The sequence below is a fragment of the Siniperca chuatsi genome, linkage group LG3 (assembly GCF_020085105.1).
Source record: "Siniperca chuatsi isolate FFG_IHB_CAS linkage group LG3, ASM2008510v1, whole genome shotgun sequence".
Taxonomy (NCBI): domain Eukaryota; kingdom Metazoa; phylum Chordata; class Actinopteri; order Centrarchiformes; family Sinipercidae; genus Siniperca; species Siniperca chuatsi.
The window spans coordinates 4666323-4684564 of record NC_058044.1 but is presented as its reverse complement, the minus strand read 5'-3'; the positions used below and the strand labels follow the sequence as shown (position 1 = coordinate 4684564).

Genomic DNA, 18242 nt, shown 5'->3' with positions numbered 1-18242 from the left:
CCATTTGTCTCTATTCCTGTGGGGTTTTCTCTCAATCCCACCCTGTCCTGTCCAGCTCCTTCCTTCCTGTCTTCATCCTGTGTCCTGCCCTCTACGCCTCTTTCACTCCACTTCCTCCCTTCCTGTCCTGTGAGAATTCACAGCCAGAGTTATAAACTTAACTCTTGAGGCACGCGCACACACACACACACACACACACACTGAAGGAGTCAGAAATGTAATTCTAAAAAAGCTTTTTTTAAAGTCCTGTTTTCTCTGGCCAGTAATATTCATTAATGTGCTGCTTGCTTTATTTTAAGCAGTTTATCATTGTCAAAATAACTGTGGTTGAGATAACAGTACTGTCAATTTCATGAAGGTGATATTGTTATCTCTCAAAATCAAGAATGCATTTCTCATTAACTCTGTCGCGTGAAAATATAGTTTTAAGACCTTTGTATTTCAGTTGTTATTGTACTTACAATTCTAATTAAATGTTGTTGAATCAAATTACCACAAACTAATTTGACACAGGGCAAACTTGGAGTCAGGTAGTATTCAAGCATAAGAGTACTAGTTGGTATCTGGGGCAACATGCAGACTTGATATGTGCCATGTGTAGTCTGCTGTGTATGTGGATTTAGCTTTTCCATCTGATCAGTAATGGAGAACACATTTTATGCTCGGCATTGCCAGTTTTTACTGATCCTAAACCTGGATAAGGTGTTTACATGCAACTATATCCCACTTTCTATTAGAGTAGCATACAGCTAGCATATCCAGGTCTCTCAAAACCAGGAGGACCCATCCAGGTTTCTAAAACAAGAATATGATGTTTACATGTGCCACAAATAACCGGTCATAAATGAGATACTATCTCACACATGTAAACACACTCACAAATTCCCTAGCAAATCCAACCAGGTGACATGCAGTTTAAAATGCAGTGTACAAGTAGGTAGAAGAATCTTCTCAGCAATGATCTTGTTAGTTAGCAACAAATAAAATGATGTCTCAAAATAAATGTGGTGATTCTATCCTGTGCTTAAAATACAGAGGGGGATTATAGTTTCAAATCATTCATTATCCAAAATTGTAGTTTTTCATCTTTCGAAAAACTGTCTCACTCTGTAACTTTGAATTGCATATGAAGCCCTTTGTTTTTCACAATACTCTGTGAAAATGTGTGTTGTTAGATGTTCCTGCGCCATCATTAGCTAGACAAATGATGAATTAAATATTGAATTTTTGAGTCTGTGCAAGCCCACACAAAATCTAAATGTTTTTATTAACTATTACAGCATGACCATGGAATACTTGATTCTGATTCGCTAGAATGTGTGAAATAACCTTTAGTAGCTCAGTAGTATAATTGGACTCGTGACGCAGGTGTTTGTTTGCACTTCTAAATTAATGCGCCAGTGTTAATACAGAAATGTGGAAACAAACTGCAGGCTAACCACCTGATGCACCCCAGTATTATTTGTCAGGTATCATCCCTGACATAAGGCATGAAAGCAAACAAACAGTTTGACATGATAACACAAGTCAAGTAAATTTTATTGATATAGCCCACAATCTCAAATTTGCCTCAAAGCACTTTAAAATCTGTATATCATACGACACCTCTTTCCTTAGACCTTTAGTTCAGATAAGAAAAAACTCCCGCAAAAAAACCCCATAGATGGATACTTGATGTGAGAAATCATTTAGGTGTTTTTTAAACCTCAAAAGTAGTTGGTTATCATTTTCCACTTGATTTATCTGTACCACTCATCTACTGTCCAGCTTAGCTGAATGCAGAAATGCCTCAGTGGAAAGTTTGAGTCATTTTAAAACACAGTGATGTAGCAGGAAAATCTTCTCTGCTGGAACAAAACAAAGTCTGAAATGAACCAAGTCACTCTGGCATAACAAAAGAAGCTGGCTAAGAGTCAACTAGCAGGGGGAAACCGTCAGAGAGGTGCTGAGTCTATAAATAGACACCTTAGGATGCCTTCAAGTGTTCATTGTAAGGATGACCTACTTTTATATTTGGAAATACAACCAGCTGCTGCTGATGAGTGCATTCAGTAGAGAATAATGAACAAAACTGATGGTTTTAAAAGTAGTTACTACTTGGTTTGCTGTTGTTTTCTTTCAGAGCTCAAGTTACATGGAGCTGCTTTGCAGAAGGAAGAGGAGAAAATACACGTCATGACATTAATTAATAGTGAATGATGCCAGGATGCAACTGAAAACCACAACAAACATCAGGCTGTGTGTCATACATCAGCAGCACAATTAAACAGGCCCAGCCACTTTAACCGCCAGCCTACACTCAACCTAATGTCTTTTTAAAGACTGCTAAAAATCCATGAAAACATTCAAACATGTTACATTGTACAAATTTAAAATTCAGACAATTAACAACCAGTGTCAAATTCTTGTATGTGTCAGCATAGTTGGCCAATTAACTTTGAAATCTATTAAAACATGTTAATTCAACAAACTTTGTTAAAGGTCCATACCAGTGATTTTGCAACCGGGACCGTATTAAGAAAAGTGAGAAAAGTATTTTTATATAAATTGTTGCTGATTTCTGTCGATGTTGCAGCTCTAGACATGTGGACCTGTCCACCTGGCAGATGTAAGTCCAATATTCACTCTCTTTTTTGCTCTATTTTGGTCTCCTCCAACTTCTGAGGGAAATATATGTCTCAGTGGTTAAATGCACCATTGTGTCCAAACCCAATCGGCAGAATAAAATGTATCAATTGTACGTTTCTGCAGACCACAGATACGTGCAGTCTGTACATTTCAAACGTTTTATCTCTAGGGCAAACTCTGTGGTTAAAGTCTGGTTAGGTTCAGGCACAAAAACCGCTTGGTTAGGATTAGGAAAAGATCATGATTTGAGTTAAAATACCTGGTTTTGTTTGCATAAAAACGGCCAAAAACATCCAATTTTGTCGCTAAAAACATTCAGTTTTGTTTGTGTGTCCACAGCTAGTCGCTAACTATGTCTGTCTACTGTTTGGTGCTGGGCATGTAGCATACAGTGGGTTTTTAAGAGCTTTTTCACTAAAACTAGCTGCCTGCTACGTCTGGAAACAAGGTTGATGAGAGCGGTGAGAGTGAACCAAAACAGTAAAGCTGTGGGCCAAAGAACCAAAACAATGAGCTGAGAGATGCTAAAATACTTCGTAGAGCTGCAGAGTTGGGTGATAATTCTCTGTGGGTTTGTCACCCTTTCATATTACACATAGTAATTTGAACCATTGTTGATATAGAAATACTGATTAGAGCAGCTTTAAACTACACAACAGTGATCTAACTTTGACAACAAATAACTTAGACTTGATGTTTACTGTGACTGAATACACATCTTAAGCAAGTTTCAAGAATCTGTTTATTCGTTTTCAGCCTCACAAAAATTAATGGAAACTAATGGCCAACTGCAAGTATGAGAAAAATACATCATAAAAACTAAAAATGAACAGCCTGCATTAAAAAATGACCAGCGAAAAATGAAGGATACGTGATTTGTAGTTAAGGAGCTAAAACTTGCAAACACACTGTTATGGTCCTTTAAAATCTATTAGAGGTTTAACACACTGCCAACCAACATAGTAATAACATACACTGAATGCCAGACGTTGCTAATAAAATTGACCATCTTTACCATTATATGATGTTAGTTGTGGCAACAGCACCATGCTTTCTGTCTGTAGATGTCATATTTTGGCAACTTGGTCCTTTCCCTGTCCTACCAACCAGTGTTTATACTATAGAGAGAAATACTGTCAAGAAATGACAGCAGAGAAAAAGCAGGCCCCACCCTCTGGTCTGCACACACACACACACACACACACACACACACACACAAATTGACTTGCACACACATACAATCACACACTCCACTGCCCATTTGGCCTCAGGCAGAGGCAGTGTAAGTATAATCACACATAACATTGTCACCATAGCGACCAGTCGGGTACAGACCTGAAGTGAAGTCATTGAAGTTTGGTTGTTTTCTTTGTTTAAGAACAGCTCGGCTTATAGAACTACTCATCTAACGCACCTTTTAAGTGCAAGCTGGTTGTGATTTAGCCTGAGTAAAACTTGCAACACACACCAGAAACAATACATCAGTTTATATCTCACAATTTCTCCTTGAATGTGGACACGAGGGTTGAGCGTAAATTCTCCTTTATATACTTTCAAGTAGCATGTAAGGTTTGAACGTATGCTTTTCTCGTGGCAAAAATGACATTTCTGATTAAAGTTCAAGTATCTATATTCAGTAGGCTATCTCTGATTTGACAAAGTATGTAACATATTTTTGTGAGAATTTAATGCATTGCAATGCAGAGTTTATGTATTTAAATATGCAATTAAGGGTAAAATTTCCTAGCTGGAATCTGATTTTTAAAGGTATTCGATGCAGTAAGATGGTGAAGTTTCTGGGGAGTAGGTCACTGTTTTTTCCTCAACAATAATGTTCATTATAGATGGTATTTCTTTCATTTTTAAACACCACAGAAGCCTGCCACTGTCAAAAGAAGACATTTGGTATCCATTATAGGGTTAGTGTTTCTGATGCCACGTTCACATCATATGGGAGGGAAAAGTAACGATGGGAAAGGTTTCCATGGTTACAGCTTGCATGTTTTTACAGCATTGGACAACTCAGGGCGGTGCTTGCCTGTGTTACTGATAACAAGTGTAATCTGCACACTGAATTAATAGTTATCCAGCAATGACTTACACAGAGTTTTTTTCTGAATAAACAATGAGCAATAATGAGCACTGTCCATGTCAAACAAACTAATGAAATAATAAAAAAAGCAAATAAATCAAAGTTAGGTTTACCCTGGACCATTGTGCAAAGATCAAAGCATGTGCAAAACCAAAAGTGCAATTATTATCATCATACTTCTACTTTATTTGAAATGTGATCATGATTTATTGTGTTTAAAATATCTTACATTATTAAAAGAAACGCAATATGCACTGTCTGACTGCAGACAGCATGTGCCCCCTTGATCGGTTGTCAATATAAATGATTATATTTCCAACGGCACTTGAAGGCATCATCACTGTGCTTGGGACTGACAGCAAGCCGCCTGCCGTTTGACCTCAGTCATGCCGCTGCTTAGTAACCTAATTCACACCGGTGTCAACTCCATATATGGTGCAGAGATGACGCCATCACCGCTGTGCCCGGGTAGCCTACACAGAGAGAGGACGGGGAGATTGGGGTTGCGCGTTCGCGTCATGGCTTTTCCACTGTGCGCGTTCCCACGGTGCTTTACTACCGGATGGGCCATATATGGAAGCTGCGAGTGAGTGACGTCGTGTGTGTGTGTTTGAGTGTGTGTGTGTGTGTGTGTATGTATGTGTATGTATGTGAGAGAACGAGGGAGAGCAGAAACTCTCGTGAAATTGGAGACACGTTTCCTTCTCCCACGTAAATTCTTCGAACTGCAGTCAGGGTTTTTACCAGAATGTAAACACTGGCTGACATAATCTCACTCTTACTGAACCTGTCTTGATACTTTTTCCCGCTTTCACACTCAGTCGCTTCAATACCGTCCATTAAAACACTTCCTCAAACACTGCGCAGCAAATCTGTTAAACACTTCCTCTTCCTCTTGTGAAGGTCTATTTAGTTTAAATTTGACTTTATCTTATAGACTCTTTCATATAAAACATGCTTATATAAAATGAAATCTATTATCCTAAAGAAACATTACTATACAATATAGAATTTATTACAGAAACTAGAATGTATCATGTCAACAGATATCTCTTGTTTTAGATGTTTTGCTAATACACTACATGTGTATAGGCCTAATTGCTTTTCTGCGAAACAGCTTGATCTCTCATGGCATAAATGTGCTATAAATAATGTTTTGCCTGCTTGCTTATAATAATCTTGATTTAAGCGTTATTTCATGGTATTATTATAAGAATACATTTACAGTTTTTTGTGTATAAGATAAAACGTCTGTTAAAAATAATTTTAACCCAAATAACAAGAAAACAAAACCTCTTCCTTCATGTTTATAAGCAAGCTAACAAAAAGAGGCTGAAGGAGAGACAATAAAATATAGAATATAACCTTTAAGAATCTACTAAATTAGATTTGTGTCTAATGAACTGCAGTAGCAAGAAATGACAGCAGAAGCAGAAATCGAAATAATAAAAGAGATCAACTGTGAGAACAAAACGGTAGACGGAACAGATGGTGTGTGTGTGTGTGTGTGTGTGTGTGTGTGTTTTCGCAGTAGCTATAGCAGGTGTGGGCGGCGCCTTTTTGTCACTTACTGAGGAATGTCCACGTTACGTCAAAGAGGAAATAAAACGCCACCCTGCTACTCGCACACTCTCATTTCTGAGTACATCAACTGGTGAACAGCTGAGTCCGTGCTCAGACAGATTTAAACTAGAAACAAAGTCTAACTCCGGACAAGATAAAGCTCGTCTGCTTGTTGAGCCGTTGGTGAAAGTGCCAAAACAACCGTGCGTAATTACGCATAATAAAACAATGAGTGCCACAGACGCTATGGAAGTGAACGCCGAAGCCAGAAGGATCTTGGCCGTGTCGATAAGCAAGCTGTACGCCTCCAGGACCCAGAGAGGCGGATTGAGACTCCACAGGAGCCTTCTGCTCTCCCTGGTCATGAGGTCTGCTCGGGACATCTACCACTCCTCCCGGGAGAGCGAGGGGGCAAGCTGCGCTCAGCCAACACCGGAGGAGCCGATGGACACCAGCTCCAGCCAGGGGGAACAAACCGGGCTGCCCGAGCCGCAGCCCGAGCCCCAGCCGGCACTGAACTCAGCCGAGCCGCCCCCAGAGGAGCTGGACAGTGAGGAGGAAGAGTGTGATAGTGAAATCACAGAGGACAAAGAGAACTTGAGCCCTGTGAGGCAGTCCAGGAAACGCCGGGGCAAGGCGTCGGCGGCGCCTGACTTCCTTCCCAGCAAGAGGGCGAGGCTGGAGCCCGGGGAGGAGAGGTATGCGGCCCTGCTGGGCAGCTGTCGCGCCGGGGAGTCCATGTCCGCTTTGTCTCTAAATCGGGTTATACCTGCCTTCTGAACAGATGGAGGGAAAAAATAGCCTCCAATGAGACTTTGGAGTGGAGTAATTCTCAACTCCTCGTTAACCTATAAGGGCGGTTTGATCCCTTGGCGCACCAAGGAGCTGACCTACATCGGCGGTCCCTGAACAAAGGGATTACCGGGGGCATGGTGCGAGCTCTCCGGTCGAGCTGACTGTGCCTGCCGGGCTGGTAAAGCCCCTACAGAGATCAACGAGAAGGAGAAGTAAAACCGGGCCAAAGGGAGCTACAGGCCGGAAAGTTTGAGGAAGAAACTGAAGGGGAACTGGCTGTGTTGGGTGTTGTTTCCCAGTGATTCACCTTCAGTAAAATGCGTCCAAACAAGTGACTGCTGCTGACTCAAAGCGTGTGTATGTGTGAATCAAAAGACAGTGATGTGAGTCAGTCAGAGAAGAAGTGAAGTGCTACACGGTTGACCACAGAGCAACTCACACACAACTAGGACTTCAGGGAATTTCCTGCGTTTGTAGGGGATATCAGACTCAGACACTGAAATAAGGACAGTTGAGGCAGACTCACTGCCACACACACATTTACACACATATTCAACTGCTGCTGTGGACTTTGATTAATCAATACTACTGCTTGGGGACTGTCCAGTATACTGTGTTCACATGGTGCTTAAAACAACAGGCTGTCCACATGGTGTTGGAAGCCCAGTAATCTAAACGTTCTGTGTTTTTATGTCACCGAAATGTTCTTGTTCATGTCTGACCTGTGAAGAAATAATATTACCTCACATTCCAAGCTGCTTTTTTATATGATTGAATTATTGGTGTAAAAATTTGTAATAAACACGTTGAAAGGGTACTCAGTTGTCCTGCCCTCTTTGTTCTGAAGTCATTTAAGGTTTAGGGTTTAGGGTTAGATGTTTAGAGTTGCTGAGTAACACGCACACACTCTTTTGAACCCCTCACACTCGCATCTTATTTCCAAATTAAAGGGCTATTGGTCTATATTAGCCCACAGTTCACAGGGTCAATCCTTTATAAGAGGGAGGAGGTCGGTACAACCCAGCGCCAGTCTGGCTTGCCGCCGCTAATCTCATGCTTACAGACACACACACACACATTCAAAACAACAAACACACACACACACACACACACACACAAGCAGCTTCCAGGGTCGTACCATTTCCTGTGGATTATGACAGAATTGTGAATCACATACAGTATTTCCTTCCTAACATGACCTGACACCGATAATAAAAGAGTTACGCAACGTCACCGCAGCAGCTGGGGCCAAACACCGTGGCTGAATAATACAGAGCGCAGCAGGTAGTGTTTATAGCCTGAGGGCCTCTTCATCATCATCTTCATTAGCAGCAGCTTCCTGCCAGATGACTGGAAGCTAACTACACCCTGAAACTCAGTGATGGCGCTGAAGTTGATCTGGTTGTTCTGGTTGCTCGGGTTTTCATCATGTGTTTATTGTTAAGCTCCAAGTCACCATCATCTTCATCGTCATCCTCCTCCTCACTTCTTCTTTCACACATATTAAAGCAGCATCTGAGTCAAGAAGAACAAGAACAAGAGAAACAAATGATAAAGAAGTGAGGAATGAGAGTGATTTCATCCCTAAAAAGGTCTAATGAAATTGTTTCTTTAGTTTCCATCAAGGGTAATTCCAGTTGTATTACAACTTGGGTCTACTTTTTGTAGTTTTGATGATCATTTCTGTCAGTTATAATAACGCAGGGATCTGGCAACATTGGTACAACAATGTCTGACAAGGCAAGAAACGAGTGATCAGACAACCAGCCAGGTTGTAAACAAGCCACCAGTTTGTTTACACATTGCCAAAAAACAACATTAACTGAATTATCTATTAATGTGACGTGTTTCCTGTTGACAAGACCAGGCAGGGAGGAATCCGTGGGCCATCAGATATGAGGAGAATGGCAGTTTGATTTGGTTAGACAGGCAGAAAGGCGGGATTGTTGACAGAAGTTGTGATGACTTCATTTGTTTGACATTTTAGTTTCACTCATAGTACAGCATGACTGAAGATAATTCCCCCAGAAGTTCATTTGACTACTGTACAACTTTCACAGACTGCTAGTGCTATGAATTTACAGAAATATGAGCATTTAATATATTTAATTACAGTTTAGACTCTTGTCTTTTCAGTCATTTTGGTAACTTTTACAAAAAATGTTCCTATAATTAAAATAATCCAGGCACAATAGTTAGGGTTAAAAAAACAGTCATCATCATCATCATCACTACCTTCTTCCTCTCACCCATCCTGAATAATAATGAGGAAGAGAATGCAGAAAAAGCTGATGATGACAAGGAGGAAGGAGATAAGAAATAACAATGTGATGAAAATGATGAAGAGAGAAGAGAACTGTGATTATAGGAATGAAAGTGATGCTGCTGCTGCTGTTCTGGCCATCATCACCTTCATCATCATAATCATCATCTTTCTTTTAGTCTGCCTGATGACCTTCACCTTCTTTTTCTTCTCTTTTCAGCTATTTTCACAATTTCTATCATCATCATCCTTAAGAATGAAACTTCATTCTTTAAATTGGAAATAGTAGTTTGGCAAAACAGTCCAAACTCAAGGTCCACTTACTGGCCAACACGGACAAGAAGTCCTACAAAAGCAGGTACTGAGCTTGTATGTCAGCAGAACATCTCCATGGCAACTGAGCAAATGCTATCCGCTAATAAGACTGTGATACGGTTGACACCATTGTAAAAAGCTAGATCAATGGACCTTGAGTTGGGGTTGTTTTGTTAAATCATCATCTTTGTCTGTGGACTTGAGGTCTAGGGACACCTAACTGTTTACATTTGCCTTTGTTCAGTTGAATTCATTTTTATTTTGCGTTTATAGTTTTACGTCTGTTGCTTCTGTCTTTCATTGTGAAGAACTAAACTAGAAAGGGGATTTATAGTACATCAACTTACTTACTCATTTCTATGGTCCCTCTTCATTATCATTTTTAGCTCTGTAACGTGCCATTACTTTCATTTCTGACGATTCATTTTCCACTTAATCAGTTAATCATTTAATCTATGAAATGTCAAATAACTGTGAAAAAATGCTCATCACAACTTCCCAGAGCCCATGATGATGTCTTCGAATGTCTTTTTTTTCCCCGACCAAAAATCCCAAAACCCAAAGATATTCAATTAACAATGATACATGACAAAGACAGGCAGCAAATCCTCTCATTTGAGACGCTGGAACCAGAGAATGTTTGTCATGTTTCCACTATTTTTTTTTCTTGAAAAACGTCTGAAGTGATTAATCGATTATCAAAATAGCTGCCATTTATTTACTGATTGCTGTCGATTAACTGATTAGCTGATTGTCAGCAAGATAATTGGCAGCTATTTAGATTTGAAAGTGTTTTAGCACTAATAATCATCATCACCATAATCTTTCTTATCCTCCCCCCTACTAATAATCTTCACCTTCTTTTTCTTCCTTTTAAAGCCATATCCACCACCTTTGTCATCATGTAACATTTTTATGCTCTCTCTTCTCATAGCAAAAATTGGGTCATAAGGGAGGTTAATGTTCTCCTTTTAAAATGTATGTATAAATCCTTCTTTAAGCAACAATAATTATTCAGCTAGAGAGGATTTCAGGCTGTGTAAAAAATGACTTAAATCACGAAGTGTCCTTTAAAAAGCACTGTAATTGGTTTTACTAACAAAGACAATGACACTTATATATGCAAATTAGTTTAGTAAAGTGACATATTAATAGTTAGAGGGATGAATGAGGGTCAGGGAGGGACAGATGGAATAAGGTAAAGGAAACTGAGGGTTGAGGATGAGGAGTTGAGTAAGGTTCAATGATGGCTATGGGCTTGAAAATGTCGTGATGAAGTATTCAGGGACTGAAACTCAGGATGGGGGCAATGTATCGTATATGTATAATGTATCGTATAGCTTCACCCCTCCCATGGTTCCTGCGATTGGAAAGGAGGCAAGAGAAAAAAAGGAATTCGGGAACTGAGACAAAATGAGAGAGACTACAGGAAACTGAATGAGAATGAGGCGTGGTGTTGGCTCCTCAACATAGTCATAATAACTCCATTTTGAGTTGAGTTTTGTCAATATGTCATATTAATCAGCCACGTCTTTTATTGCTGAGCAGTTGAGAGTTTGAGCAGAGGCGGGTTTTGAATGGCAGAAATCTCTCTTTGATTGAGTCATAGTAGAGTCATTGGTATTGATCATCATCTTTCTCATTCTTAGGTAATTCTGTGGTTTGAGGAAGTAAAAATCTTCAGTACGGTCCTGTGTAAATGATACCCCATTTTGTTTTCAAGAACTTTTGTGAGCCTCATATGTGTCACATTAACGCTCCCCGTGATTTGGATCAATTACATCTACGACTTAACTGCTCAGAGGAGATTCAAAGCTGAGCTTTAGTGGCTGTTTGTCTGAAAGCTGCAAGTTATCCACAGACGGGTACAACAGCAGTGGTACATAATGTTCCACACAGCCACTTAAACGAGAATACAACATGTTCTTGGACAGTACGTGCTCAAACAAAACAGTATTACAAACATATTTTTAAAAGAGACTCATGCTGACTCAAATTTCCTACATAGTAAATAGCACTTGTAGCTCACGGACATGGTGTTATTGGTATTATTTTGTATATCAATTTGCAGGTTTGTGCTATTACTGTTGTGCTGAAATGAGCCTTAATGGAGCCAGAGGTGCAAATCTTAATTTCCAGGAAACTGATGGAGTGATTGTTTTGTTCCTTTTATTTCGGTGTGCAGCTTTACCGAGAAAAACTGCTACTCTAATGTGTTCTCTATTAAAAAAAACCCCAACTAAAATTAAAAAGCAGTTTCTACAGCAAGTAAGCAAGTTGGACACGATCTCAAGGACCAATGAGTCTCTGTTCTGTGTAACTGTCTTCTCCTTGTCACTTGGTGTGTGAATGGTCAGTGACAGTGCTGGATTACAGTTATTACTGCTGTATAATACTGTTATTGTCTTTGTATGTAAGAATACTGTTTAAGTTATTTTGGCCTTTAAACTGTCAACAAGACTAAGACAGCCATGCTAGCAGCTCTGTGAGGCTATATTTAAAGGCACAGTGGTGCTTTGGGCTAAATGTTAATGTCAGCATGCTAACATGCTCACAATGATAATGCTAACATGCTGATGTTTAGCAGGTATAACTGTTACCATGTTCAACATCTTAGTTTAGCGTGTTAGTATGCTAACATTACATAGAACTAAACACAAAGTGCAGCTGATGCTGTTTGGAAGGGCATTAGCTTTGCAGGTAATTGGTCATAAACCAAAGTATTGGACAAATTGAAATTTTGACCTGATGATGGCGCTACATGAAAAAGTGAAGGGATCCCCTTACTGATTACAATTCATCCTGAGAGGGACATAAATGTCTGTTCCAAATTTCATAGCAATCCATCCAATACTTGTTGAGACATTTCACTCAAAACCACTATGTGAACCTGCTGGTGGCGCAAGAGCAAAAATCAGGGGGTCACCGCAGTCAGTAGGCTTCGTCCTCTGGGGTTCATGAATGTCTGTACAAAATTTCATGGCATGTCCTGTAGATGTTGAGATATTTCAATTTAGACCTAAGTGGTGGACAGACAGACAGACCAACATATATTGGCCATCTAGAGAACGCCGCTAGCATGGCTGTGTTACGTTGGGCTCTGGAAAATTGTGCATTTTTACAATGCAATTATCTGTAAACTGTGTTTTGAAGTTGTTGGTCTAGGCTTACATACTGTTGGGTAGTTTAAAGATCTGAAGATGCAAATTTAAAATCCAGCCACAAATATATAGTTTGATTTTCTAAAGAAATGGTAATATATATTCTATGACAGCTGGAAACTAGTGTATGAATTTACAGTACAGATAGTGTATTTGTTATTTTCGCTATTTTCATCTGCGGATTAACACACATTTGGTGCTGTATTTCCAGCAGCAGGACGGTGTATGTGGGACTGAGTCAAAATAAACAGTGTGTGTGTTCATGGTAATGAAAGACATGTCACCCAGTGCAACAGTGTGGCTCAATGATGTGTTTTTAATCGTTTTTGGACAATAAAGGAGCTCTATAGCACAGAGGAATAAGATATATCAGGCTTTGGATGCACACACAATACTTAGTGGAGTAAAAACAATATACCTCTAACAATTCTCGCTACACAAAAATATTTCCTATTTAAAAAAGCAAAATTGTAGACGCGTTTTCAGTGATGCATTCCCTGGACCAATCCTGCACTGTGACGGCCATATATGCGGCAGCCTGATTAAGATGCAGAGTGCAGAGGCCAGACAGTCACAGTGACGTGGAGCTCTAACAGCTCTGAGCTAAAAAAAGAACAGCGCAGGAAATGTCTTCACACAGGATGCATGCATGCATCGACCGCCACGCTCCTGCCTGCGATGGAGGCAGATACACCGTGCGACCAATCAGAGTGAGGGAGTCGGGTGCAGATGTGTGGGGGGCCAATACAGCGTCTTTGATCATATATCTCATGGTGTATCCCTCCATTATGATGACTGTATTGTGGTTTGATTACATTATCACTGCATTACAGGGGTTGCGTTATGAAACTGAATTAAATAACACATTAGGGTGTCACATTAATATGAATAAATATATTGACTGTTACTAATATTAAGGGACTATACAAAAGTATTGGGATGTATTTGCATTTCTCATTTACGCTCGGCTGAGGTGGAAAAGTTGGTGTGTTGATAAAAACAAAATGCAACAAAGTGCAATGGAAACAGACGCGGCAAATTATATCATGACGTCCACTGAAGCGTCTGCTCCACTGGAGAGACAAAAAAATAGCAGCAGACGAAAACATCAGGTCTGTGTGGAGCGATGAGGAGACTCTAACCTTCCTCAAATTGATACATGAAACAAACAGAAATGCCATTTATCCATCATGTTTTCTACATAGTTTGAGGTTTGACTGCCGCTCTCATTGTGCCCTCTTCTTCTGCAATGGTTTAATGGCACCTGACTGGGGAATTAGCGCCACCAGCCGTTTATCTCAATGCACCAACTCCTAATATTCACATAACGGTAGTGGATGGAAACGTACAATGATTCGGATTTTCTTTTGCTGTGTGTGTGTGCTACATTTGGATAGAAACCTGACTTGTGACGGGAAAAATTAAGCCCTGAAACAGTGACAGTATTGTTGTCCTCTCTATGGCAATATGGCAGCTTCATGACTAGTGACGCACACTGCATCATTTGTAACTATTTGATCTTTTTTTTCATTTAGGGAAGGCTGAAACATTGATTTGTGGTGAGTTTAAACTTAAATACCCTCCGATGCTCTAAAAAAAGTCAATCTACTCTCTTTTCAGCAAAAATAAGAAATATGTAACCCCCCCCTTTTCTGACCTTCCCTCTCCCCCTGATAACTTTCATACAGTCCCTAAGTGATGACCATAAACATATTGACTATATTTAATGTGATTATCATTTTGAGTATTTTTAGTAAGAAAAATAAATATTCAAAATTTCTGTAATTATCTGGCATACGAATGTACAATTTTAGATATTTGGTACAACATATCAGTTAGTAACTTCAAATGCAAAAAAGATCAGATTCAATATTAGCCTCCAATTTTGATCAAACTGTGTGTTTCTCTGAACAGGAAGTAATGCTCTGTGAGAAACTGGCTCGTGTGTTTCTCTGGAAATGAAGAGGAAGTAATTGTGTGTTGTATCTCTCTCTCTCTCTCGCTGTGTAATTATTTGATGATCACATGTCAAGAGGCTGTGAACACATGACCACATGCCTCTCACAGCACTGACTGTGTGACTGATTGAGACGTTTCAGTACGGCAGAGGACTGGCTAACCATGAATGTCAATGAGTAAGAATGCCTGTGTGTCTGCGTGTGTGTGTGAGCGTGTATTACTCATGTTGTGGGGACACACATCTGTTTACACATTGTCACATTGTGAGAACTTGCCTTCCTTTTGGGGACAAAACACAAATCCCCATAATGTAAATCCTTACATTTTAAACTTGGTTTAAGGTTAGGCTAAGGGTTAAAGTTAGGCAAGTAGTGGTTATAGTTAGGGTAAGTCTACAGGAAATTAATGTAAGTCAATGTAATGTCCTCTGAAGTGATGGAAACATAACTGTGTGTGTGTGTGTGCATGTGTGTGTGGCAGCAGCAGCAGAGCTGGCAGAGACAGGAAGTGATGCGTTGATGTCGGCGGGCGACAGAATGTGTAGGAGGAGTCTATTTTAAGACTCAGCTGCAGGAGGACAGAGCACTCCAATACATTTGGCCTGTGTGTGTGTGGTTTTATCCAGTGTGTGTATGTGTTCATGATGCAGTGGGCAGGCTAATGGCCAGGGGCGATGCTTTTAGTCTTTTTAAATGTCCATAAAGGCCACAGATAATTGCATCTTTTCACAAAAATCTAATTAGGACATAATTCTTCTTGTGTTTTTAGCCTCTTTAGTTGTCAGTTGAATGCCACCCAGAGTGTGTGTGAGGAGGTGGGAGACAGACAGACAGATGAGAGGACAGACATACAGAGAGATGGAGGAAGGACAGATGTGGGGAGAAGGAGGGCTGCAGGAAGAGCAGCAAACGATCAAAGAAAGAAAGGGGAGGAAGGGGGAAAAAAGGAGGAGGAGGGATGGCAATAAAACGTGACTACACAGGGAGGGGGAAGAGTAGAACATAGCAAAAGATTGTGTAAGTGTGTGTGTGTGTGTGTGTGTGTGTGTCTCCCACAGCCCACATCAGTGACGTAGTGCCAGACGTAGACAGAGAGGAGGAGGAGGAGGAGGAGGAGGAGGAGGAGGAGGGAGGAGGAGGAGGAGGGAGGCAGTCTGAGGACACTGAGGGGGCGTTTGATTTCAACACGTTTTAAATTCTTAAATAGAAAGAGAACCAGCTTGGTATGTTTTGCAGTGTCGTCTCACCTGCGATGAGGTGGCTGCCTCTGAGGGTTTTTAACTCTCTGCAGGAACAAATGAAGCATCGTTTCATTCACTGCTCCTCGCTCCCATTCAGGCAGATGTACTCGTCTGCAGGGAGGACTGAGGAAGATACAAGTTTAGTATATTTTTTCATGTAATCCATAGATTTTTGCAAAAACAACTGCCTGCATTCATCTCATCCTGAAAATCCCGATGAAGGGTCCGATTAAAGAAATCCAGCATCCCCCAGGTTGTTAGGATATATGAAATTTGCATTCAAAATCAGGAAATTATGACCAGTTTTAAGGATGAGAATTTAAAAAAAATGATGCACATATAAAAGATTTCAATACGCTGCATTAAAAAGCAGCTAACAGCAGCATTTTTAAAGCGGTTAAAGGTGATGTCCAGTAGTTGGAGTAGTCATGGAGGACAAAAGGTTTGAAGACTACTGCTGTTAAATTTTCCAGAGATTCCAAATAATTGATGACACATGTTTTTTTTTCTTGAAATTTGATATAAACAGACTCTTACTCAGACTTTATTAAGAAATGTTTATACTCATTTTAGCCTCTAATTTACTGGAGAATAAAACAAATCTCAAAACTCTGTAATTTGATATCTGTATATTTATAATCCATTATATTTACAGTTACAGATTATTAAATGAGTATGTTATTTGGTATTATATTTAATGATATAATCCATCAAAAAGAGATTTTTTAAAATTTAATGTCATATGTAATTTGTGCTTGTACTTGTATCACGCAGTGTTATGTTTAATAGTAGAATTTAAAGTTTAATCCTGTTACATGGAATTTGCTACTCAAAATGATAATTAGTTTTCCTTTGAACACATTAGTGTAACATAATCCTGTTACATGCGACTGGATACTCTTTGCCACTTGGTGTGTAAATTACAACTGCACTGAATAACAGTTATTATTGATAAATATTACTGTTGTCATCCTTGTTGTAAATCAGAAAGCTGCCAAAAATAAAAACAGTAATTGATGTAATCTCCAGTGATGGGAGAAGTACTCACATCCTTTAAAAGTTGGACATAACAATTAAAATAAACTCCATGTCTAGTAAAAGTCCTGCAGTGAAAATTATACTCAAATAAAAGTAAACAAATAAAATGTAAACTGTAAAAGTCCAAAGTAACAACCTGTATATAGTATTTTAATGTTATAGGTGGTTCAGGTGCTGCTGCTGATCATGTTATATACTGTTATGTAGTATATTTGTAGCATATTTTATGACTTTATTTTGAAATTAGTTTTGTGTGTAAAATGTTTATCTATAAAGTAACCAACACCTACAGAGTGAAAACTACAATATTTCCCTCGGAATATGGCCAGACTAACCTGTTAGGGGGCCACAGGCCAAAACTTTGTTGTTAGGCCCCTACTGACCCCTACATCACCTCCGACCATTTGTACTTTGTGTATGTACCCTGTCACATCCAGGTTCCTATCATGTGGTGCACACATCATGTACAGACTCAGAGACCAACCAGTATTCCTAGAAAACACTGTGTTTCACTTGGTGTCAGTTAGTTTGAGTGATTAAACACAAATTGGGTTAGGAATATGCACAATGGGAGCACAATATAAAATTATAAAATAATCTCTTCAAGACAGGGCCACAAGATTAGGAAACAAGCCAGGACCCACCTTTGATGATATTTTCTTTAGTTGTGCAAATTCCTAAACAAATGTGCTTACTTTCCACCACTGGTATTCTGACTACTCAAAGGATAAGGCTGCTGGTATTCTATATTTGCTTATTGTCAACAAATCTCATGAAAAGACCAAAACTAACAATGAATGGATCTTACTAACAAATATTATTATAACTGGGTGACCTGTTCCTTCATTACCATGAACACACACACTGGAGTTTATTTTGCTCAACCCCACATACGCCGTCCTGCTGCCCCAAATACTCACGAGAGCTCCAAATGGGGATTAATTGAAATTAGTCTCTAACAAATGCACTCCTGTTTGAGTAACCTTTGTTAAAAACTATATATTTGTGACCTGCTTTAAACATTTACATCTTCAGTAGGATGTGAAGGAATGGGCTTTGGGCTGAGTACCACAGAAAGGGAAAGGAAGTCAGGAAGTATTGAGAGATGAACACATTGTTAGTTTTGGTCTTTTCATGGGATTTGTTGACAATAAGAAAAATATAGAATAACACCAGCCTAATCCTTGA

The 18242-nt window shown here is 39.6% G+C and overlaps 1 protein-coding gene across 1 annotated transcript; it reads left to right on the top strand.

Annotated features, from left to right (window-relative positions):
* The first annotated feature begins 6333 nt into the window (after positions 1 to 6333).
* Positions 6334 to 7895, top strand: ier2b (immediate early response 2b). The gene has a single exon (XM_044190126.1). It carries the CDS (start codon positions 6512 to 6514, stop codon positions 7061 to 7063), a length of 552 nt encoding a protein of 183 aa, XP_044046061.1. The 5' UTR covers positions 6334 to 6511; the 3' UTR covers positions 7064 to 7895.
* Positions 7896 to 18242: the final 10347 nt, after the last annotated feature.